Below are 24,465 nucleotides of genomic sequence, written 5' to 3'. Positions count from 1 at the left end.
CAAATAATTCACACATTATTTATTAACGTTAGGGAATGAAAGATCTTGTAACAACTATTAGATTAATTAAAATCTTGTGGGGGTGCTTAATTGGGGAGAGGAGGGGGGGGCGGCTGAGAAAATTTTTTTATGGGGTGGGGGGTGATAGGACAAATACGGCTGGAAGACTCTTCTGTATACGAATGAACTAGATAATTAGTGAGATTTTTTTCATGTAGATACTTACCGACACGTTCTTAAGTTCTTCAAAAAATATTTTTAAAGTATGTGAACAAAAAATATTAACATCTCACTAATATGAGAATGCATATTTTCTTCAAAAATGTTCACTGTTTTAATTAAATTGTGTTTTATTTATGGTTTTAGGTGAGACGAAAAAGTAAATCTTACAAAAACTTGCAAGAAGGAGACCTATTCGTTCGAGTGAACGACGTTCCATGCAACAATTTAACATATGAGCAGGTCATGTGCATTGCTGACAAAAGTGGAGCTGAATTGCGTTTAGAAATCGAAAGGTATAATATTTTGATCGCATTGACAAAATTTGCAAATTTTTTATTTATTTTAATCCCTTAACCGGTTTTTAAAATTTTTCTTATCCGCATTATAACTGCTACATTGGAAATTAAAGCGTGTTAAGAACCCGAGATATTTCGGGGTGACCAAAATAAAGCAGATCAAGTTTGACGAGATATCTCGGGATTTCCACTGTAAGGATTAAAATATAAAATGCAGCCAATATATAATGTCATTCCATTCATGTCTTGAATGTAGTTTGAATATTTTTTTACTCTCGTATAGGAAACATATCTAATTTCATGAGAAATTTGAACCATAGGTTCTAAAAATTTCTTCATACTTTTGTTTTGTTGAAATTGAACTAGAGGATAGATATGGCCGAATGTGCAAGCCAGGGTTGGTGTGTACCATTCTCCTCTAAGAGACGTGGCTGTAGTTAGGTTTGTCTCGTATTATAAGTTTGAATTGTGTGTAGTTCTGTATTATGTTCTTAAGAAGCATCAACAATGTTACGGTTCGAGTTTCGATAACAGATCAGTATTTCGAAGTTAACGAAAACTAAGGAGGAATCGCTCATTTTTTGTACGACTACTTTCCTAACATTAACTACCTAATCTATAAAAGTAACCAAGTATTTTAATGAAAAAAGGTGAACGGAGAAATTAATAAAAATAATAATACTTTTTTTATAGTATAAAATTTACACTGATGCAGAAGTAATGAAATTAATGCAACTCTTCATTCGCTGATCTTATTTGATTAATAAACGTACCCTCTTACTGTTCACAACTGCTTATACCATCCAAAGTTATCACCAGTCTATTTGATGCTATTTTTAATCGACTGGTTTGCAGTTGTTGCCAACATGTGCTAGCAGCTGCCGCCTGCAATCATTTACTCTTAGTAATTTGTAGATGGATAAAATATGACATTTTGCGATTACTTATCTCTAAATTTTAGTTTTCATACTAAAAAAATATTATTGGATGGCCATGCCATGTGACGAGTTGCTGTCGGCATATATTTCACCCCTTCATGCTTTGACACTGATGACGGAAAAACATTAGTCTTCTTACTAATCTCTAAGAGTGAATCTGCTCAAAATAAACTTCAATACTTGGTGTGATATTCACTAGACGCTATTTGCTTTCTTAAAATATTGCATTCTAAATCTTAACTGAATAATTAGATTGCTATTGAAGCCTTTCATTACGATTCCATACACGGCGATTCAAAACTCAACGCACAAACTTTTAGGGGAGGTACAAACCACAAAAACACAAACAGAATCACATAGGAATGTATGACCTGATCAAACACCAACCTGATCAGCTGGAGGATAAATGAAGATGCAGAAAGGACAAGCTAATAATGGGTGAAAAAACTCTTTATTTAGCGGTACTTTACACGAGGACAGTACGTGTACACGTTAAGTTTCACATGTGCTCAAAGTTCTTACCATGCACAGTTATGCTCGCTTCACAACGGCGACGCATTGGCTGTCGAACCCTTTTAAAAATACCCGGCATTTCGCGGACGTTTGCAGCTGCGACGAGGTCGGTGTAAGAGTCAACGGGCGTCTCGTAGACCATGGCTTTCGGGGTCCCCCACAGGAAGAAATCCAGGCTAAATATCGCTAAATAAAGAGGTTTTTCCACCCATTATTGGCTTGGTATTTCTGTATCTTTGTTCATCCTCCAGCTGATCAGGTTGGAGTTTTTAGTCATACATTCCTATGTGATTCTCTTTTCTTTTTGTGTTTTCTACCTCCCATAAAAGTTTGTACGTTGAGTTTTGAATCATCCTGTATACAGTAAATATACTGTACTCTACATCGCTCTGACAGGCACTTTTTAAAAAGTTTACAATTCATTCGGACCATGAAAATGGTGTAAAAAATTTAATGCATCATTGAATAAACAAAGTGTATAAACTCGTGGCAGCAATTTTTTAAATATTTTTTTAGATTGTTGCATGGTCGTTGACAATAACACCCACTAGGATCTATTTTAAAAGAACCACTAACGCTCAGCTATGGCTAAATGCCAAAAACTCTTTGAAATTGTTTAGTTTCCTATATTCCTAGCGTCTCCCTCTATTGAAAAATAAAAAAAACTGTATTAAACCCCTTTTAAGCCTTACCACCAACACAAGGAAACTTCCTTAATTTTCAACTCTCTCTTCTCGTCCCCCCCCCCTCCGCCTGAGGAAAAAAAAACCAATCAACTTTATGAACCATGAACATTTTATGCACTGAAGTGTCAGAAAATAATTATCAGGGTATTGTTAGATTCAAGACCGCTACGATTTTTTGGAACGTTGGTATCCTGATGTGTCTGGAGATGGAATCATTAAAGAAGTATCCAACACTTGTAAAAAGGATAAATTAAAGGTATTCTTTAGATTTCATCCATGATGGAGCCTGCACTGGCTCTTTACCTAATCTCATAGCTTTCGACCATATAACATTACACGCTTTGACTCTTGCTCCCATTACTTTTGAAATTTTTAACATGATTTTTGACAAAACAGATTTATCAGTTAAATCACAATTGTGAGCCGATTTCAAAGAATACTATGCCTCATACCAAGGTTCAAACTAAGACCTGTCAAATTTGAAATTGGTGCATTAATCACTAAGATGCCAAGGGTATTGGCCCAAAAAGGAGAGTCTGATATGGCCATAGCCTGGAGTTCGGGGGGGGGGGAGGAGGAAATCAACCTTATATTTATTCAATTTTTCATACTATAAATTCCCTAGGAAATCAGTGAAAGAGTTCACTCCAGGGGTCCTCACCTGAAGCCCACCGATAATCTCGGCATGTTTAGTTATTTGATATCTTTGAACACTATATCAGTGTTTCTCAAAGTGTGCGTCGCCAATCTTGTTAGACGAGTCACGACGAGCTGGAGCTATGGATTTTTGTGTGCTTCAACAGTGTTTTTCAGTATTTATTGGGAATTCAATAAAGTTTTGTTTTCAAGAGTTTGTTTCCATAAAAACAACTGCATTAAATAAGTTTTTGAGGCGTTATGATTAATGAAACATTTTATTCAAAAATCAGGTATCACTTCTAATCATTGGTTTCACCACATCAAGAACCTCTTATGTTATCTAGGCCAACAGTCATGAGCAATTTTCATACATATCATCATAAAAATAGCACAGAAATAACAATTCCAACATTTTGTAAATAAACAACAATTAATAATAAATAAATAACAATTATAATAACAATTATACAACAATTATAATAACAATTATACAACAATTATAATAACAATTATACAACAATTATAATAAGAATTATACAACAATTATAATAACAATTATGCAACAATTGTAATAAATAAGTAACAATTCGTAAAAATCAAAATCAGCATAGTTCTAATCCTTGAAATCAAATTAAATTTGGTATTTTACTGTGCTTTTGATTATTATCTCGTAAGTATGAAATTGGATACAATCATTTAGCATTCTCGGGTGTTTTCGTGAGCACCGCAGTATTCTACAGCCGACAGGCTCTGGCATAAAAAAAAGCTGGGCATCTTTAAATGCTTTCATTTGCAGTCTTGATATCATTGAAAAATCTGAGATCAATGCTCAGAACGGCTCTCATAAAATTTCAATTCTTAATCAAGTTATTCTCTCTTTTAGACAAAGAAGAGTCGAAACCATAGCTTAATTTCTTTTAAAAAAGAAAAAAAATGAAGAAACCTCTTGACGCTTTGAACACGCCAAGAATTCACTTCTAGTGTTTGATAGCAATTTTACAGTGTTTGCAAACCGGAAGGAACGGGGACGCAATACTTCTATTGTCGAAACTTAAAATAGGGTAACCATTATCGAATGAATTAACGTAAGCTTTGGGAACGGTCTGCCAAGATCTCTAGAGACCTTGGCACGAGGCTCTTCCACAACATATGCTACAACCCGTAAGAGACGAGGAGAAAAAAAAAATTATCCGAAGAAAGCATTGGCACTGTCAGGTTGTTTATACCCCTTATTTCGTGGCCTGTTGAAGTTCGTATCGCCATGTCCTTTGACAGACGACCTTCCTACATTGACTGTGTTTAGAAATGCACAGTATATTGATAACCGTGGTTAGCTGTGTGTTAGCCATCTTTGCTTGTGTTGTGTTTAAGAGAGAGATATATGCGGTCTACGATACGTTGTTGAGAATCATCCTTCCAAAAAAATTTCGAAATAAGGAGCAGAAGAAAAACGAGAAAAGGTAGATTTTTTAAATTTTTTACATCAAAATTCAAGCTATTCATGATGCTGCTGGAAAGAATGTTGTAGAAATATTTTCAAAATTTTCATACTCATTTATATTTTTGTATTTTTTACATTTATTTATTATTCTGTTACTCAGATATATATAAATTAATATTCACTTCTTAATAAATTCATTTACTCTCAATTGATTTCATTTTCATTTTGTATTCGATGTTTTACCCATTTGCAGTTTTTATTTAACCGGTACGTAGTCTGTAAAAATAAACGAAATTTTTATCAATTAAAATAGATCGAAGGAATTCAAAATTTTGGTTCTTTTTTGCGTGACCTTTCACATCTGCTGAACTTATTTATATTGAAAATTGCCCACAATAATGAGCCGTTAGTTTTACCTTTAGAGTTATTATTGAAATTTTTGTCGTTATTTTCTCTGCTTTTTGAGTATCCTAACCCTTAATTTGCCCCCACCTATTCAGGAAGCTGAACGCAATCTCGGCAAACACAGCCGTTACGCAGGGTACAGATTAAGTAACACTGCGCTGCGTGAATTTTTTGACCCGACAGATGTTGGAAAGAAATGACTGAAAAAACATAAAAGTAAACAAGTTGTTAATTTAAGCCGGCTATCCAAAAACTCTTTGACTTTTCTGAATCCGTCAACATTCAGACAGTCGGAACAACATTTGTTTGCTTAGGTGTCCCAAGTTGTCGGTAAAATTGAAAATAAAAAGGAGAAAGCTATTCGCTCTATTTAATTTTATATATTTCAAAACAAATCGGTGAATTCACGATTGCTGTTCGGGGCTTATTGAGAGATAATTAATTCTCTAGTACTGCTAATTCTAAGATAAACCACAAAAACCACCTGTAGTTTCACGTTGAAATATATCGGTTTTATGAGTTTACAATGCATATTTCAACCATATCCAGTCAACTTCATCACCAGTTGTGTATTAACGGGTGTATCAACTGCGCCCTGAACCAAACAGGGGCTCCAAATCATTGAAAACTACGTAAATTATTTATTCCCATCAATTTTGAAATTATTTCTGGCACCATTTCCAAATTTTCATCCATTATTGTTAAGTGTGCGCAAATTTTTGTGTAGGTATTTCTAAGCATGCATTTTTGGATGCCGACAACAACTCCGATTCGCCGAACCCGTTAAAAAAATAGAAAATTATAGAAAAATTTTGACTAACTTACGTGATGAAAATAAGGAAACGCATTAAAAAGATGAAATGAGAAATCGGACAGGTACCAAAAAAGATTTTTTGGAAGAAGTAAATGCAAAAGGACGGAGATTGAAAGCAAAATAATGTATTGAAACAACCCCAGGAAAAACGGGAAAGAAAGAAGAACATGATGATATGCATTAAAAGAGAATTCTTTGAAGTTTTCTCAAAACTTAACCAGCAAAAATTATAGTATTTTGTGGTTTGCAAGCGACATTTTCAAAACCATAATTTTTATTTACTGTAGACTGGGCACCCATTGTTTTCATGAACAAGATAAGTTTCAAAAAATTCTAGAAGAACTATAGTTGTGTCAGAGGCATAAATGCTCGGTTGTCAACGAAAATTATCTGCTAAAGAAATGTGATTCTAAAGTCACTTAAAAATACTTCCACTTACATCGTTATCCACTTTCTATTACAATTTTGGATACAAACTGGAATGAATTTTCCGCAGGAAGCTACACTTTTTCACTATTTTAACCATTACTTTACCACATTATGAAAAAAAGAGAGTAATTATCACATGTAAATTTTTTGTAGGTCATTTAAGTTCTAATTAAAGCCTAAAAACAACAAAAGATAATTTTTTTTAATGTTAATTAACCTGGCACTTCAAAGTACCGTCAGCACTATACGCTTACAATAAAGATAAAAAAAATAACAATTCAAATATGTGTGTGTGTTGAGTAATACATAAAAATGAATATTTATTTATTTTACATCAAACAAAGCCATAATTTGTTTTATAGATTTGTAAGGGAAGATTTGTAAATGCAGTTTTTTTACTACATTACATTTGTGTGTAATGCAGTAAACACTTTTACGGGAGCGAAATATCTAACTGAATTTTATTTTAACATGCTTAAAAAACTAGTTCTCCTTCACTTGTACTGCCATCTGGTAATATCGTGAAGTAGTTTACAGCCTTTATACTTCAAAATACCAACACCCAACAACGTATACAAGGTATGTTACAAGTGGTTGAAAGATTAGTGGTACTTTTAAGTACCGTCAGTATGACCACTAATCTTTAGTAGTGAAAGGTTTTTAGAATAATTTCCTGTTAGCGAATATTTTAACGTTTGACATAACTACACAGCGCGCGCGCGCATTCATTTTTAAAAATAATCTTCAAATGATGTAATTTAAAAAAAAGGCGCTTCTGAAAGGTAGAAAGAAAACATTGCATTGAAATATTTGTATTTCATATCGGAATGCCATATACTCGTTTAAAATACTCAACGTGGAGCAAAAGATTATTTTTAAATAATTTCTTATGCGTACTAATAATCTACTAAAAATCGACAACACGGAAGAGGGATATTTGAAAAAAAAAATTCTGTAGCCTCTTGCAAAATGATATTGATTAGAGTTTTCTTAGCTCTCTTAAAATTCGGTAACTTTCGATGATTTATTTTAATTTACTTTGTTACAATGCATTCCAAACATTTTTAGACTTTGGGACGTTCCCGGAATGCAAACACCAATTCTTGTCGATAGTTGTGTTTCATGAATTGACTTACGTAGGAATGGCTTTTTAGATAACATTAAGTATCACTCGGTCAAAATGTTAATTTCATCTTGCAGTATTGCTGAATTCATTAACAATCTTTCAGATTGCAAAAACACCTCTAAGTTCAGAGAGGAAAAAAATTATATTTTAAATAAAATTATTTTTGTTCACTTGCTAAAGATTATTTTTTCTCTCATATTCCATAACACATTTTAAATGAAATGAAGTGAGTATATTAATGAAGCTAACAAACAGCATTCTCTCACACACACACACACACACAAGATGATTTCAGCAATGTTGTAATAATCTCCTATAATCATACACAAAATCTGTAGTTAGATATTCCTAGCACTATAATGTTTGAAACGGAAGCGGTTATGAAATGTACAGCAGATCCCTAGGTTGCAATCTCGTCTCTTCATCCTCCTTTTTTGTCTGTCACTGATACTGAATGTACAAATAAGCGGTTCCAGAGTGAAACCACAGATGTGCATCTTTCGAGTCACAATGTGCATAATGGGTTAAAACCTTTAATAATTTAAAATTTCCTCAATTTTTCGAAGATGAGCCTTAGCTTTCAATGGTCCAAATATAAAATTTTGACTCGTTTGGCTTCCAGTTGGGGTAATGACGTGGTTATAATCCCCCCTCCCACCTTATTTTTCCTCAGAAAAAATCCCAAATGTATCTTATGAGGAATTCTGCTTTAACTTGTCAAGTATAGATATAATCGATATAATTGACCACAAAACAGCATATGGACATGATTAACAAAATTTCTGTGACTGTAAAATATATCTCAGAGTACCAAGATTTCAATTGTCACATTCATCTATACGAGTGGACTCGATGATAAACGTAGATAATGGACAGCGCAGCAGCATATAAACAATACTATACCCTCGGATCATTTTCATGATGGATAATAAGTAGAGGTTCTTGAAGAGAGCTCGAGAAAACAAAATTATCTTTGGCTTTTTTCCAGGGCTGTCTAAAGACCATCATGATCCCCGGGCTAAGTGATTTTTCTGAGGCCCTACCTGGTGCTTTCTCGAAAATTTCAACCAGATCTCGTTTTTGTTAGGCCCCTGGGACCGTGCCCAGGTAGGCACATGCGTTAAGACGGCACTGCTTCTTTCGAATACTGCACAATGGGAATACGTTTGAAAATTTTTTGATAATAGTCGAAGACTTCACAGAGCACCTTTGAAATTACGTAAAATATTTCTTTACAAAAAAATTTTTAAAAGCCAGTTATCCATCAATGAGTTTTTAATGAAGTACAATTTTTTCCCTTCTAATTAAATACCAGCTGAATGCAACAAGTAGAATCACAGTTAACAGTTGAAGAGAACCGTCAAGTTAAGGGGCCACATTGCACTCATTTGTAAAGAGTCGTCCACATATTCAAGTTCCTAAACTTCAAATATTTTTGACTAGAATAGAAATAACTTTTTCAAACAAAGCTATGTAGAGCTATCGTGTATGAGACGAATTTTCTCGTGAACTTTTTGTTTGAAAGATCACGCTGATTCAGCTAAAAAAGCGAGGTCTTTGAAACCAATTACTGTCGCATTGGGTGCCAAGGAACAAATCAGCAAGAGGAGATGAATGCAGTACAACCACTCCTTTTCTTTCAACATTCTAACACCCACGCATTAAAACCCGTGCGTGAAGCGAATTCTTTGAGTGTATTCTACTTCACACACAGCTGCAAGGTTGCAATTTTTCTTGCCAAAATGGCATGTTGCCACAGGCACTGTCGAATGCAAATCCATCTACATATATCAGAGTGAATTAAAGAGATGATATGACTGTCTCCTACGCCGCGTGACCGCATGTCTGAAGTGAGGTCTGAGAGATAAACTAGTATAGAAGCTCCGAGACTCTTTGGAGAACAATAGCTTTTGTAATACCCATTTTGAAAGTCTACTTGAATAGTTTAAACTCCATGTATGAATTTTCACAAAAGACTTACCAGATTCTAAATGTCTAGTAACTGCTAGTGTAGCAACATAAAGGATATGATGTAATGTACAACAGATTCCTTGGTTGTAATCCCGTCTCTTCAACCCTCTTTTTTGGTTGTCACTTATACTGAATAGGTCTATGTACAAATAAGCGGTTCTAAAGTGAAAACCACAGATGTGCATCTTTCTAGTCACGATGTATGTATATATAATAGGTTAAAAAAACTTCAATATTTAAAAATTTCTGCAATTTTTTGACGATGAACCGTAGCTTTTAATGGTTGAAATATAAATTTTTTGACTCGTTTGGCTTCCAGTTGGGGTAATGGCGTTTCCTACAATCTAGTACATGAAGCCATAAATGCTTTTGTGTGATGCGATTTTCTTAAAAGGCAATGCTTGTCGTGAAAATTGTGGGCGCGCAGAAAGCTTTAGCACGAATGCGGTGGTACCAGACATCCTACAGCTCCGATCTGTCATCATGTGAGCTTCATTTATTTAGGTCTTTAAAGCAGGCTTTAAAGAAGTGATTTCTAAATATTATATATATACTAGGGGGGCTCTGCCCCCCTGCCGCCTTTGGCGGCCAACCCTCCCCCCCCCCCAATTCTCTCCCGGACATATCTTGTTTATTTCGTCCCACTTCATCAGCGTGCTATGGAAAAGGGGAAAGGGACGTGTGAAAGCACCAGCCTACTGAAGAAGCGAATTTTAATGAAAATAATAATAAAGCAACAAAAAACAAATGAGATTCATCAAGTATCCCCAGAAAACTTCCCCATGGGGGGTCCCCAGATTCAATTCGCTGAATTTCAGTGGGGCCCCACATTGGATATATCTTGGGCTACCGATGTGTTGCAAATTTTACAATGTTAAACCACAAAAATCAATGAGATACATTCAGGGGCACCGAATTACAAATTGCCAACATTTCCATGAAGCCCTGACCTGCAAGCTTGTCGGACACCCCCCTGTGAGAATTTTTCATTTTTATCAATTTTACAACGAATAAAATCCAGGGCCCCACATCCAGTAGCGGGGACACAATACGCAGATTTTTAGTGGGGCCCCAGACTGGCTATATCTCGGGTTTCGGCTGTGGCAAATTCTACAACAGAAAAGAATGAGATTCATCCAGGGCCCCCAAAATCAAACCTGTAAACATGGGGCCCCCCGACTTGGAAGCTTGTCGGTCATCCCCCGGTGCGAGTGCCATGAAAAATTTTCATTTGTATTCGTTTTACCAACGAATAAAATCCAGGGCCCCCAAAATGAAACCTGTAAACATGGGCCCCGACTTGGAAGCTTGTCGGTCATCCCCCGGAGCGAGTGCCATGAAAAATTTTCATTTGTATTCGTTTTACCAACGAATAAAATCCAGGGCCCCCAACCAATTACCCGGGACACCAATTCGCATACTTTTGGTGGGGCCCCAGACTGGCTTTATCTCGGGCTTCCGCTGTTGCGAATTCTACAACAGAAAAGAATGAGATTCGTCCAGGGCCCCAAAATGAAACCTGTAAACATGGGGCCCCGACTTGGAAGCTTGTCGGTCATCCCACGGAGCGAGTACCATGAAAAATTTTCATTTGTATTCGTTTTACCAACGAATAAAATCCAGGACCCCCCAACCAATTACCCGGGACACCAATTCGCATACTTTTGGTGGGGCCCCAGACTGGATATATCTTTTGCTTCCGCTATCGAAATTTTTCAACGTTAAAGCAGCAAGGAAACAATGAGATCCATCAAGGGCCCCTGGAAATGAAAACTTTTTACTTATACGTGAAATCTTCCCCGGGTACCCCGACCCTGTGTTGGGAGCACTGCTGTTGTGTGTGTATATTATACATATATATACCTCTCGGCATGGACCTCCCCCCCCACAAAGGAAGGGCTGACAGGGGCCACAACGATTCTTATCACTTTTTGATTTTTCACACTATAAATTAATCACAGAGGGGCCCCTGAAAAGCTGGTTTGGGGGCTCGAAATCTAAATTCCAGCCTAAGGGCTCTGCTGTAGGATGTAGGAGCCTCTTGGTACATGCACATAACATGGTCCCGATGGGTCAAATGGGTCCCGATATGTGAATATCGACCCAATATCGATATATGATATATGATATCATATCGATATATGAATATATGAATATGAATGTACGATATATGAATGTGAATATCGATATATGAATCGAACCCACTTCCGTAACAGATTTCCGTCACTCGGTTGCTTAGCAACAGGCCCTTTTCGAGTTTGTTTGTGATTTTATATTATAGAATAGATATATACGTAAATAGCGCCGTTGGGAATGGGATAAGATTTTTAAATTATTATTGCATTCCCTACGCGATCCCTAGAAACTCCAACGGCACCCTAGATTACACTGACTCACTGCATACTGGTTGGAGTCACAGTCTTTTTTACTACTATTTTCAACAAAATTTTATACCCGAAATGTCCCGTTAACTTTAAAATTATACAAAAGTGCATTTTGGCTTCTTGCACTGTATACTTACATATATATTTATTTCGTTCTGATACATCATCGTATATATTGATAAATACATACTAGTTTGAAACATAAGTAGAGACACTAAGTAGATTTGTGTAATATAATATATATTAAGAAACTTATATAACGCCATACTATATTTATCTTTCAGAAAAGAAATAGTTAAAGAAAATGTTGCCACAAACGTCTCAAGTTGCCCTCCACCAATAGAAAATTACCAACCCCAAACCACGACAAACATAACGAAACATTTTGAGGAGACAAAAACATCGGTATGTATCATTTCATTTCACAACTTGTACATGAAGTTTAAGATGATTTTTTTTACATTTATTGATTTATAGTTTGACAGCTCACTACAAAAGATCTCAGCCTAGGGGCCCTGCTCCAGAATGTGGGGGACATGCCCCACACCATAACACCAGGGGTAATGGCTGGTTCATGGCCCTCACATCCTGGAGCAGAGCCCTACGCTGGGATCTTTTGCGGACCCCCCGACCAGACTTTCACGGGCCTCTTTATGATAAATTTATAGCGTGAAAAAGCAAAAAAATTGTGAAAATTGTCCCGGGCCCCAGGGTTAGAGCCTTGTCAGCCCACCCCTTGTGGGGGCCATGGACTGATTGGGACTGCTGGCCCCGACCTCTTCCCACACGGTCCTTTACTCCAAGACTGAAGCGGGATTCATCACTGAACACTATGTGATGCCAGTCTGCTGGCAGCCATGATGATCGGCAATGACACCACTCCAGACAACTTTGCCGATGTCGTGTGTAAAGGCAAACATCTTAAAGACCGCTGTGAGCGTGACCAGGGCCGCAACTAGATGCTTGGTCAGCCGGGGCAAGCACGCATTTTGGCGCCCCCTCATAATGTTGAAGGAGAGGTAAAAGAGTGAAATTTGCGTCCCCTTTAGTCCGGCGCCCGGAGCACCAGACTCGCCTGCACCCCCCCCCCCTCCCCAGTTGCGGCCCTGAGCGTAACCTCTCCTCAGCAAAGTTCCGTGAGATGGTGGAAGGTACCATGGCTGGTATGGAAGAGGGTGTAGCATGTTGGATGGCGGACAATTATGTCGTCGGGGAAGTTCGGGCCTGTCTCACAATCATCCGACCTTGCCCCACGTGTGTACACCTCGGCCTTCCCGAGCCTTCATTCCGTTGATGAGTTCCATGCAGAAAGCGTTGCTTCCAGCACCTTTGCACAGCAGCCATGTCCGTACGGTGCCGGTGGCGGCCTATTGCTCGGTATGCCAGCCACCCGCAAGGGACAGAGCGGGGGCCATGTTTGGTGTTATGGTATGCCAGCCAGCTTCACGCATCCCGACTGTACGACCACGTCCAAAGTCGTACAGTTGGCAATAAGGTCTTCGACAACGTCATAAAGGCATTATTGGTTGCGTCTTCAGGGAACTGCAACGCCGACAACGAGAAAAGATAAACCGTCCGCGATATTGTTACCTATTTTATACAATGCTAGTTTCACAGTAGAAATGCGCGCTATGGCCGAAGTTAGCATTCATTGGACTTGAAAATTTAATCATTTGCATATTTAATATAATGAAATTTGCATGCAAAATTTTGAGATGATTGAATTATTTTTTAGGGGTAATTCGTTTTTTTTTTTTGCAAAAGAGTATATGAAATCAATCATGTAGAGATGAACGAATATACTGCCTGATTTTCTCTCATTTAACTCAAGTCCTTCTGGCTGTAGGTATTTTCCGTCAGTGTGCTATCTGCATGTACCGCAAACGTAGTAGGCTCACTGGTGTGTAAGACGAACTTATATATTTTATGCACAATTTGTGAAGTTAAACCTCATTTGGATAAAACATTTGTTTTCAGACATATTTTGAAAGATAAAAAATACGTGTTTTATACGGCAAAACGGTAATTACCTATAGGCATTTGAGTGCATATTTTCACTATAAAATAATTTTCATATTACTCTGTATTATGTTTTTTCTGCTTATTCTCTAATTTTTGATCATCAAATGGTTCAATTGTACAATTGTACATGTGCTTACATTTTTTTCTGATAAAAAACCATTATAAAAAACCTTTGTAGATGAACGGTTTTCTCATTTCATTAAATGCGTTAAATTTGAAAGCTTTGCATTCGATGCTAGCTTCATAGATAAAATTCTATGTGTACTTTGTGCTTTGCTATAAAATATAAACTCGGCATTGTTATCAATCAATTACTAAAATAAAATATTTTTAAATTTGCAAATTTTTAAATAAAATAAAATGTATATGTTTTCTTCTTTCTTCCATTACCGATCAGGTCACCGATACAACTAAAATGGATGATGTTAAAGTCAAACCTTATATTACTAATGCCAATCAAGATATAATTTCAAATCAACACTCCACTTTTGAAAAAAGTTTCACAATACCTGAATCGGAAAAGAAAGAGACTACAAAATCAACCAGTGAATTCAGTTCAAAGGAAACTTTATTTGAAAAACCAGAGATCACATCCGATATTTCTACAAAAACAACCACAGAAATCACACCAAACAGTGAAAAGTTTGAGAAGCTTCAGACTGAAAAGTTGCATGAAAAACTCGATAACAAAGAAACTACGATCATTCGAACAGATTACGAAGAAGTTATAAAAAGCCACGATGCTGCCATAACTTCCATTCCCACAACGATACCGTTGATTGTTATTCCAACAGAGGAAACGAGGAAGGAAACTGAAAGCCCTATAAAAAGTACAAAGAAACAATCGTATGAATGCACTACATCTGAAACAGAGGTTACAACAACAACAAAAGTAAACGGATACCCATCCCAATTCGATGATGATCTTTCAAAAAAAATCGAAAATGTTACAGTACCCGAATCTGCTAGTATCTTTGTAAGTACAAGGAACTCATTCTATACTTCCTTATAGCTGTTTCATTCAAGAGCTCTGAAAAACATATAAAATAAATTTCATTTCTCCGTATTTCCCCGCATTAGTCGGCATTCCGGGGAAAAGCGAAGTAGACCAGCATGCCGTTGAACACCCGTACTTTCCGGCATGCTTGGAAATTCGAGTCACAGATTCCGGAAAATGTTTAAATATATGAGCTCTAAGAATCGATTGAATTAGTTGATTTTTGAACCTCGTCTGTTCTCAGCATTTGAGAATTTTTTCTGTTTTACGAAATACGTTGGAGTAAGTTCGAATTTCAGGTTTGCTTTGTTACCATAAATATTGGTTTATTGCAAATTTTGGATATTTGGCCTATTCGTTCACGTGGATTAGGTGAGCTAAATAGAAAAATTAATGGACTGCGAAGAACTTTGTGCCCTTTTACTATGTTTCCAAGATTTGCATAAGCAGAGCAAAAAATTAAAGCAAAACATGATACTGTAACACCGTACTAAAGTGACAGCGTAGTTCTTCAATCTCTGAACGCGCAAAACACAGTATCTGTATTTCGTATTCGCTTAATTAGGTTAGAGTGATAAGAGTAAATGCTCAATTTTTATTAGTCTTATCAAATTCTCGGACAAACAACACGTTTTTTACAGTAAAAACAATTATTTTATTCCGATCCGCGTATTTATTCCGTATTTTAATATAGAATGATATATCGGTCTTATAATAAGACTCTTATTATGTATCATGTGATTCTTACGGAACTTCGCTTTCCCGACGTGCCGAGAGGCTGGTGTCACCCAATTTTTTACGGTAAGCCGGCTAATTCGGGGGAATACGGTAGATACGGTACAGGTATTGAAAATTTGGCGTAAGTCTGGCGTTCTTGATCAATTCTTATAAAACATTGTAAATTCATCATATCTGAAGCTAAAAAAAATCGTGTCGCGTATTTCTGTTTACAAATACGTTTGAAATCTTTTATGGAAGAGAAAGCACTCTATATACTTATCTGTTTCTTAGAATTACATTTTCGTTAATTTTTTACTTTGTTTCCCAACTTCCAGGGTTCTGATACTGTCGTCACAACTTCAGGTAATGCAGCCATTATCGAAACCACCGACGCGTTTTCGACATGGGATAAACAGTTGGATTCTTCTGTGATGAAAAAAAGTTTGTTCCGATTTTTCTCGTAGTACAGTAGTATATAAGATGAAACAGATTCTAATGAAACTTTTGGTCTAAAAAAGTGAATTATACAATGCAAAGAAAAAAAATTAATGTAAAGTTCACGGAAAAAAAAGTTTTAATGTTTTAAATTTAAAAAATGGATTTTTCCATTCTAGACATATTTCCTTTTCCGTTTGTAAAGAAAATAATATTTCTGAGTATGTAATTTTTTATCACAAGAAAATAACACGTTTAAAACAAATGTCTTATCATTAATATCGAGAGTAACCATGTATATATAAATTCTCTCTCTCTCTCTCCCCCATATAGTAATTAATTATGGCACTTCCTTTTTACAGAAATTTAATCGAAATATTTGGTTTGATTTTGACTTTATTCCAGAAAAAATGTTCTCATCATCCAGTTTTTATGAAGAACCTCAAGCAATTTATCCTACCATGGAAGAACAAGTGGAGATGGCCAAGAAAATCGCCGAATCATTGGCCGATGACACAAATAAGAAATCTAAAGGAGCAAATATGTTCTTTAAAAGAGCGAAGAGATCAACAAAATGGATTCATGAAGGTATGTTCGGAGGAAGATTGAAAACTCAGTGTTTATATGACTATTTAGGGACTATTTCCTGTTATTACAGTGTAATATTGACAGTTATAGTGAAAATGCTATTTATCATACAATACGTTGGATTACGAATTTTATCAACACTTTTTTTGAAGCACAACGTTGTCAACAAGGCTGTAGCCCGGATGGAGGGTACAGAATACATTTAAAAATAAAGAAAATTATCGAACATTATACAGTACGATGAATTATTATACGATTATTTCGTATTTCAAAGGAAAGGAAGCCCCCGCTAATATTTCCACACCAGGCCCTGCGTTTCGTAAAAGCGGCCCTAAAAAAAAAATTTCCCTAATAAACGCTTATCCGTGGCTCCCCAGAGCAGTGTAACAAAGAGTCTCTTCGAAAAACCTTTGTCGGGGACACCGGTCCGCGGCGCACAGTTTGAGAATAATGCTGTATATGTCAGAGCGAACCAGAGCTACTAGCGTTTCCATGAGTTTACTCTTAATTTTTCTACTATCGTAAAACGTTTATAATCACAGTTTAAAAAATAATCAACTTATTTATAAAGTTTTTTTTAAATAATATTTCCAGACTTTTTCTTTCTAGTGGCGGCAACAATGGAAAATATAAGTTGGTGTTGAAATTTCAAGTAAAGTTTGATCAGATCTTGAAACAATTTTGTTTAAAAAAGACAATTTCAGAAATTTTTTCTATCCTTCACAAAATTACCAAGTTCATGTTTTAAATAAAAATTTACTAAAATTTCAGTTATACATTGTGTCATAAAGCTTTAATCACTCAGGAGTTTATCGCGAGTGCACTCGGGCTTACTTTAATTTTTTTGATAATCAGATAGTATCACTTGATCACATCCCCACTAAAAATGGTTGTTATATTTTCTTTTTTATTTCTTAAAATCTTTTTTTAATAATTTGTATTACACGTGCAGAACTTTTTGTTGCCGTCTTTACGCTTCTGATATTTGTTACTTAATATTATTACAACTGCATTAACTTATTTTTAGAGGCGAGTAATAGAGCTTTAAAACTTTATTTAATGTAATTTTTGATGCAGTTAAAGAGTACGCATTTGAATTATTTTGTGTGGAGTGGAAATGGGCTCTGACAATGGTAGTAGTGGGATTTCTGACCTTAGTATCTATAAAATTAACTTCGTAAATCTAGAAGATCTTCAGATTTTAACAGTTCTTCTGATGTCGAAGTAAACTTGGAAGAAAATTTTTAAAGGGGCAAATATATAATTTAGGTAAAATTTATTTTTAAAGTAAATGGGATATCATGTAAAAAAAATTATCGTCACTCTTGTAATGTTGGTTGCCTGTAAGGGGCCGTTCAAGTATTACGTAGGCAAATTTTTAGCCATTTTTGACCCCCTCCCCCCCCTTGTCAGCAAAATTTCGTCATCAGCTCTGTCCCTCTGAATCCTAACTCATATTTTCATAAAGGGTGGTCGATGACGTAAGCATTATCCAAACCCCCCCCCCTTGTCATCAAAAGAAGTCAGCAAATCGGAAACCCCCCCCCCCATCCATGATGACGTAATACTTGAACGGCCCCTAAGTTGGTCTTAAAGCGGGTTCAAAGCCACCATTACAGGAGTAGTAGCAATTTTTTAATTTCCGAAATTTATTTAAATTTTGTCAGTATGCTCTTTTTCACACGTACTTCGCATAAGAATGTAGTTTTTTACTGATTTCTAAAACAAAAAATAGACATTTACCGGATAGTTCTTTTAAAAATAATTCACCCTTTTTTTGTGTGGTAATAATCAGACACCTAATTTGGCATTTAAAGAAATAATCAGAACTATTGGAATGTTGAGAGAATAATTTATTCGAAGAGTATTTAAACAGTTCAAGAATTTTCATGAAACTGATTCGATGAACTTGTTTGAAATTTATGTTTCAGGCCCAGAACCATCCGATAACAGTGGACCTGCTACACCCGACATTGTTCTTGAGCCTTTTTATCCAGAATACTATGTCGATAGTAATCAAAAGCGAAATAATGGCCCCAAATTGAAATTGGTCCTTGATCCTCGGCATCCTATAGATGCTGCGTCATTACGATCAACTGGACACAAAATCAGTGAGCATAACGTCGTCAGTCCAGAGGTTTGTCATGGGTTGGTACGTGATTTGGAATCCCCCAAAGGAAAAGGCAGTGCATTATTTGCAAAAAGGAAGAAAAAATCATCAGAATGGGTTGTTGACGAAGAAAAAGTGAAATCTTTAATGAGGTCTCAGGAGAAGAACTTGGAACAGCTCAATCAAAATACAGCCAAAGAAAATGTTGCAACTTTCAAATCACCATTTGACACCTTCGAACTACCGTTTAAACGTCATGATTCCACACTTAACAGAGTCAATCCCGAAAGGCTTGCCGAAACCGTTATACAAGCCGCTGAGTATAAAAGAAGGGACTCCATACAATCGAATGAAGAGCCTCGTTATGAGACATGTATGTCACCCATCATACCAGCAACACCCGCTGCATCTTACTATGACATTTACAAAGCCAAAGCACCGACAGGATGGTCTTCACCTTCAGGTATATTTTTTAACTTTTCAATCTTAAACCGGTATTTTTGCATTATAAAAGTCTGATAAAAGTTCCATAAAACTTGAAAAATGCAACCAATAAGCATATCGGCTTATTGGTTTGTTCAAGTTTTGTAAAAGGTCTTTTATCAAACTTTTAAAGTACAATCCATGCGTAACACTTATATTTTTGTTTGCATAGCTTCTAATGCTTTAGCAAGAGAAATTATTAGCCAACTACGGCAGTTTTTCTGAGGCTTTTCAATTATGAAGCACAACTGTGACCTGGTTCCAGACCAGGTATAAAAGGTTTCACTACAACAAACTGTAAGTCTTAAACATTCAAAACCAAACATTTACAGTATAACACTATTTATATCGCACTCTCTCACTACCAAGTCATCACGTTGTAATCATCATGTTGTAAAAAGATATAGTAAAACAAAATTAGCATAACCTATACCGTTTAGCGTCACTAACTCTGCAGCAATTGCAAAAAAGTACAGTACTTAATGAAGAATAGAGCTGCTCGTAGCAGGATGTCGTTCTGGTGCTGCAAGTAGGTTCCCCACAGGAGCAGTAGTTTAAACTGCAACTGGCGATAAAACAGAGGTTATAGACAGTTCGATTGTTTGTACAAGTATAACTGCAGGTCTGCATAAAGTCTCCTCTTAACTGCAGGTTTTCCAGAATCTCTTCTATGGGGTAATGTAACGTACCACCGTATCACAACAAATACAAATACAAATGCAAGGCCACAACAGGCAAAATGCCTTACGAGGTGGCCGAGAAAAAGGTGCCCATAACAAGTATGGATGTGATATATTACTAAAATACAGCAATCCAATTAAAAATGCAATCACAAAAATTATAAACATTATATATATACATGATAAAATATTATACAATGCCCATAAAGAATACTTATGGTTGTCTTAGTCTAAGTATGGATAGCTTCTCGATTTACCCCAACATGTTTATCGTATTTCTTTTTGAACGTGTCAGTTGTGTTACAATTAACTACCTCCGGGGGTAAGCTATTCCATTTATTAACAACCCTATTAGCGAAAAATAATTCTCTGCGACACCATAACCTAGAATTGTCCCTTACCAAACGATACTGGTGTCCCCTTGTAAAAGCAGTTGATTGACGGCGAATTAATAAATCATGGTCCATCCTATCCAGGCAGTGCAGGGACCAGACAGGGTCCCCGTCTAGTCCAGCGTCCGGCTCATCAGATCCATCTCCTCCCTCCCCCCCCCCCAGTCACGGCCCTGTTTATCATTCATGGAATACTTTACTACAAAGCTGTAATCCTCACTGTTTGGGGAGGGGGTAGTGCCATCTTAACGCATATGCCCAAGAGAAGAAGGGGCCCCGTAAAAAGATCTGGTTGAAATTTTCTAATGTAAGTAAGTTTGTAGGCAAATATTTTTAACCAGGTAGGGTTCATAAAATTCGCTTTCCCGGGGGCCCCATGATACTCTTAAGATGGCCCTGGGGGGGGGGGGGCAGTCAATATAGGACGAATCATCCTATCCACACAAAGGTAAGAGTGACAATAAGTGGTCCTCAAAAATAATCTTGTGAATAACAAAAATATTTTACAAGTTCCCACTACGGTGCTGCAGTTTTGGTGAAATTTTTTTTTTTTTTTTTGATTCTTGAAAGCGGAAATCGAATTCTTATAACTGATGATTTTCTTACGTTAAAATACCTTTTAGTTTTCATTTTGCCGATGTGATTTTTATAAGCGGTTGATTCTTATAACCAGTGATTCTTATAAGCGGTTGATTCTAAAATAAAATCGCTTATGAAGAACAAAATCGAACTATTAAAACTAAAATCGCATTGAAAATAGCGCGATTGCACATTTGAAATGTCTCGCGGAAAAGCGGTGGAAATATCTATCTGCACCTCTGTTCCGCGATCAGATACGAAAAAGAAGATAACAACGTAGAGTGAGACGCCTTTATAGACGTATACAAAGGGGTTCTATATATATATATATATAACGTAGAGTAACGTGAAGTATATCGTACATACTGAAGCAACGTAATTAGCTGTATAGATTAAAAATTACGAAAAAAATTGTACAATCGCGGATTAGCGGTGCACTTGCAAAATATGCCACCCGGGGCACCATACCCAGTCTCCTAAATACTGCAAAAAATAAAGTCAGGAAAAAATAAATATTTTAGGCAGATTACGCTATAAAAGATTTATAAAAGCTCTTTTATAAAACTTGAAAAATGCAACCAATAATCGTATCGGTTAGATTCAAGCAAATGGCGTATTGGTTGTTTTCTTCGAGTTTTGTAAAAGATCTTTTATCAAACTTTTATAGTGTAGTGCCGGCCTTTAAACATATTGACTGAATTATGTACAAGTAGCTCTACTTACCTTTTTGTTCTAGAAGACCATTGTCATCAAATGATTAGCGAAGTTCTCAGCTCCTTTTATAATTATTTAAACGAAATTTCTCTCTCTCCGGCTAACATGTTATAACAAATCAGAAAACAACAAAAACAGATAAATGGTAAAATAAACATTAAAAACTTGAAGAATTTAAATAAAATATGATGAGAAATGTGTGTGTGCTGGTGTCTTCGTTAAAAACATCCAAAACAGCCCCGCTTGTGACGTCACAGCCTCGGCGGATTGATACATTACGTCTTGTCATTCTATGAGGCTTTGCCTTACCCCTGCTCGCCTCTAGTAGTGGCCCTGATTATTAGCATGAGTGAAAGGGTAGAGGTTGAAACGCCCCCCCCCCGTTCAAAGAGGCTGTATTCGCTTATGGCTCAGACTGTTAGGCACACATGTACACTTCCGGCACAACTCATTCGGTAGTAAATTGCCCGTGGTGATAGACCAGACCGTAGCTGTGTTTGGTTTGAAAGTTAGGAACCAACCAGGTATTGCGCTATAATGTATCGGGTCACCATGCATCATACTGAACATCAACCAATGTATGAAATTTTCGTGTTCATCATACGTGTAACGTGTATCGTTCATTTTGCTCCCCAGATACCTTACATACAAGATGTTTTATGTTTTGATTTTTCCTTCATTATGTTTGTATTTACTTTTGACAATTTTCAAGTAAATTTATTGTGTTCTTCTTTTCTTTGTTTAGTCGTTACGAATCCCGCTTTCAGTGCTACATCAGCAAAAACTGAAGCTTCGGATCAGCTTTTTTACTATCCCGCTACGTTGTCTGCTGTGCCACGCAAATATCAGTTCCAAAATTTTAATACTCTTCCACGAAAATGGAAATCTCCGTACTAATCTCAGGTAGTTCACAAACAAGAAATACAGATTTTGTTGGAGGAAAAAAATGTTTGATACGAATAATTTATTACATTTGATTTTTATTTGTTTCTCAAGTCTGTTGTAAAATTAAAGATGCTTGAAAAAAATCTGTTATTGATCACTAATGTTTATATTAAATGTCAATTGATTTCAGCTATGAAAAGCATACTAAAAAGTATGTGTATAAGTCATTTCTTTTTTACAAATATTTTCATATTTTTTTCAATACATTTTTTGCTTTTAAAATGCGTTTGGTTCTAACGAATTCTCTAACTCTATATTTTTTCCAATCTCATCGAAAATGCAAAATTAAAAACATGATATTTCTAATGAAATTGATTAGCATAATCTTATTTGAGTTGAAAATCTTATGAGGACTTTTTCAGGAGAATCTCACGTATTCATGAATTTCATATAGACTTGCCATGTATAAACTCAATTATTGTGAATGACACTCATGTAATTTTACTACACCGTGATCAATCCAAAAAATTTCTTTAAAAAAATGTACTAAAAAATTATTTATGATTTCAGAATCTTGCGATCGCATGTGCCAAAAATTATAGAAGAATAAGAAAAATGTTTAAGAACAATCTTAGAAGAATGGGAGAGTGTTTCCTGCTTTACGCAAAACTTCCATTATGTCAAACAAGTATAATCAACTGACTAGATATTAATGATTACGATAACAAATGTACCGTTGTGTATTTCATATAGACCAGTGTTTCCCAAAGTGGGTTCCCCCAGGGAACGATGGGATTATTCAGGGAAGCGATACCAGCTTCAGATACGATTGGGGGTGCTGTGAAGGGACATATAGGGGCGATGGGAGGACGAGAGGAAAAGATCAGTTTTTGAAAACTGAGACCATTTTCCCCCAAGGGTGGGGGGAAGTCTTCGTAAATATTCGTGCCTTAGGCGAAAAAAAACCCCAAAAACACTAAGAATATATTGCACACGTACTTGTTTCATCTGTTAAGGAAACAGAGCTAAAGTGTTTTCCCCCGTTTGAATATGCGCTATACATTCCAGATGTACTCTATAGCTGTAATCGATCAATAAACCTACTGTTACAGATTTCAACACCATCTGGGAATAAAAGGTCCAACATCCCCCGGGACCGGTTTTACTAAAGACTAGATCATTATTGGAGCCATGGCCCCCACAAAGGTGAGGCTGGATCAGGGTTCTGGCCGAAGACGATCCTTATCATTTTTTCTTTCACGTTATAAATTCACTACAGCAGTGGCCCGGCAAAGATCCTAGCCACGGGGTCCTGTAGCAAGATTAGGATGAGAGGTCATGCTTTTAGCATCACTGCCTCATTCACCTACGGCTATGTCCTTATTGAATGTTGATTTTTATACATAAAGACAGTCATAGCTATGGCCCCCACATAAGGGGGGCTGACAGGGCTCTAGCCCTGGGGCCCGGGATGGTTATCATCGTTTTTTTACTTTTTTACGCTATAAATTAACTACAGAAAGGGCCCGTTAAAAGTCTGACCGAGGGGCCCGCAAAAGATCCCAGCCTAGGGGCCCCGCTACAGGATGTGGGGGCCATGGTCATAGCCATCAACGTTTGCAGTGGTTGTCACACTTCTGTTACCCACGGCTCCCTTCACCCTAGGTTTATCTGTGGCTTACGGGAAAAGTATAGAAGATATTGTTCATTCATAAAAGAACCGCTTAGGAGCAGACGCAAACATCAATGGTCAACAGCTTCGTCATGACGCCCCTGGTCAGGCCGAATTAATCATTAAGCAAAATAAACACGTGCTTAGGGCATCGGAAAGAAAGGGGCACCACCCAAAAGTTATCAGAATGCTTTTTTTTATACACAGATTTTTTCGGCAAAAATCCTAGAATTTTCGATTGATTGTAAAGTTGAAGTCTTTCATCAAACAGATGCAAATGTAGAAAAACTAATAATATTGCGAAATATAGATCACGTTAATGCT

The 24,465-nt window shown here is 36.5% G+C and overlaps 1 protein-coding gene across 2 annotated transcripts in view; it reads left to right on the top strand.

Moving 5' to 3' along the window:
* Nucleotides 1–22,658, top strand: part of LOC149080653 (uncharacterized) — a 30,811-nt gene extending 8,153 nt beyond the window's left edge. Inside the window, exons 2-8 of one of the 2 annotated variants that reach the window (XM_089239834.1) lie at nt 367–515; nt 12,149–12,269; nt 14,284–14,862; nt 15,939–16,044; nt 16,444–16,626; nt 18,558–19,199; nt 22,330–22,658. In XM_089239834.1, the coding sequence (XP_089095960.1) occupies nt 367–515; nt 12,149–12,269; nt 14,284–14,862; nt 15,939–16,044; nt 16,444–16,626; nt 18,558–19,199; nt 22,330–22,481 (1,932 nt within the window). In that variant the 3' untranslated portion in view covers nt 22,482–22,658. Of the gene's footprint in view, nt 1–366; nt 516–4,487; nt 4,755–12,148; nt 12,270–14,283; nt 14,863–15,938; nt 16,045–16,443; nt 16,627–18,557; nt 19,200–22,329 lie in introns of those variants that run through there. The other variant, XM_089239835.1, reaches the window with a different exon arrangement.
* The last annotated feature ends 1,807 nt before the right edge of the window (nt 22,659–24,465 follow it).

Source organism: Pholcus phalangioides, unplaced genomic scaffold (assembly GCF_987345545.1).
Source record: "Pholcus phalangioides strain wild (caught in Gottingen) unplaced genomic scaffold, Ppha-v1.0 ptg000011l_1, whole genome shotgun sequence".
NCBI lineage: Eukaryota > Metazoa > Arthropoda > Arachnida > Araneae > Pholcidae > Pholcus > Pholcus phalangioides.
This window is presented reverse-complemented; position numbering and strand designations above follow the sequence as displayed.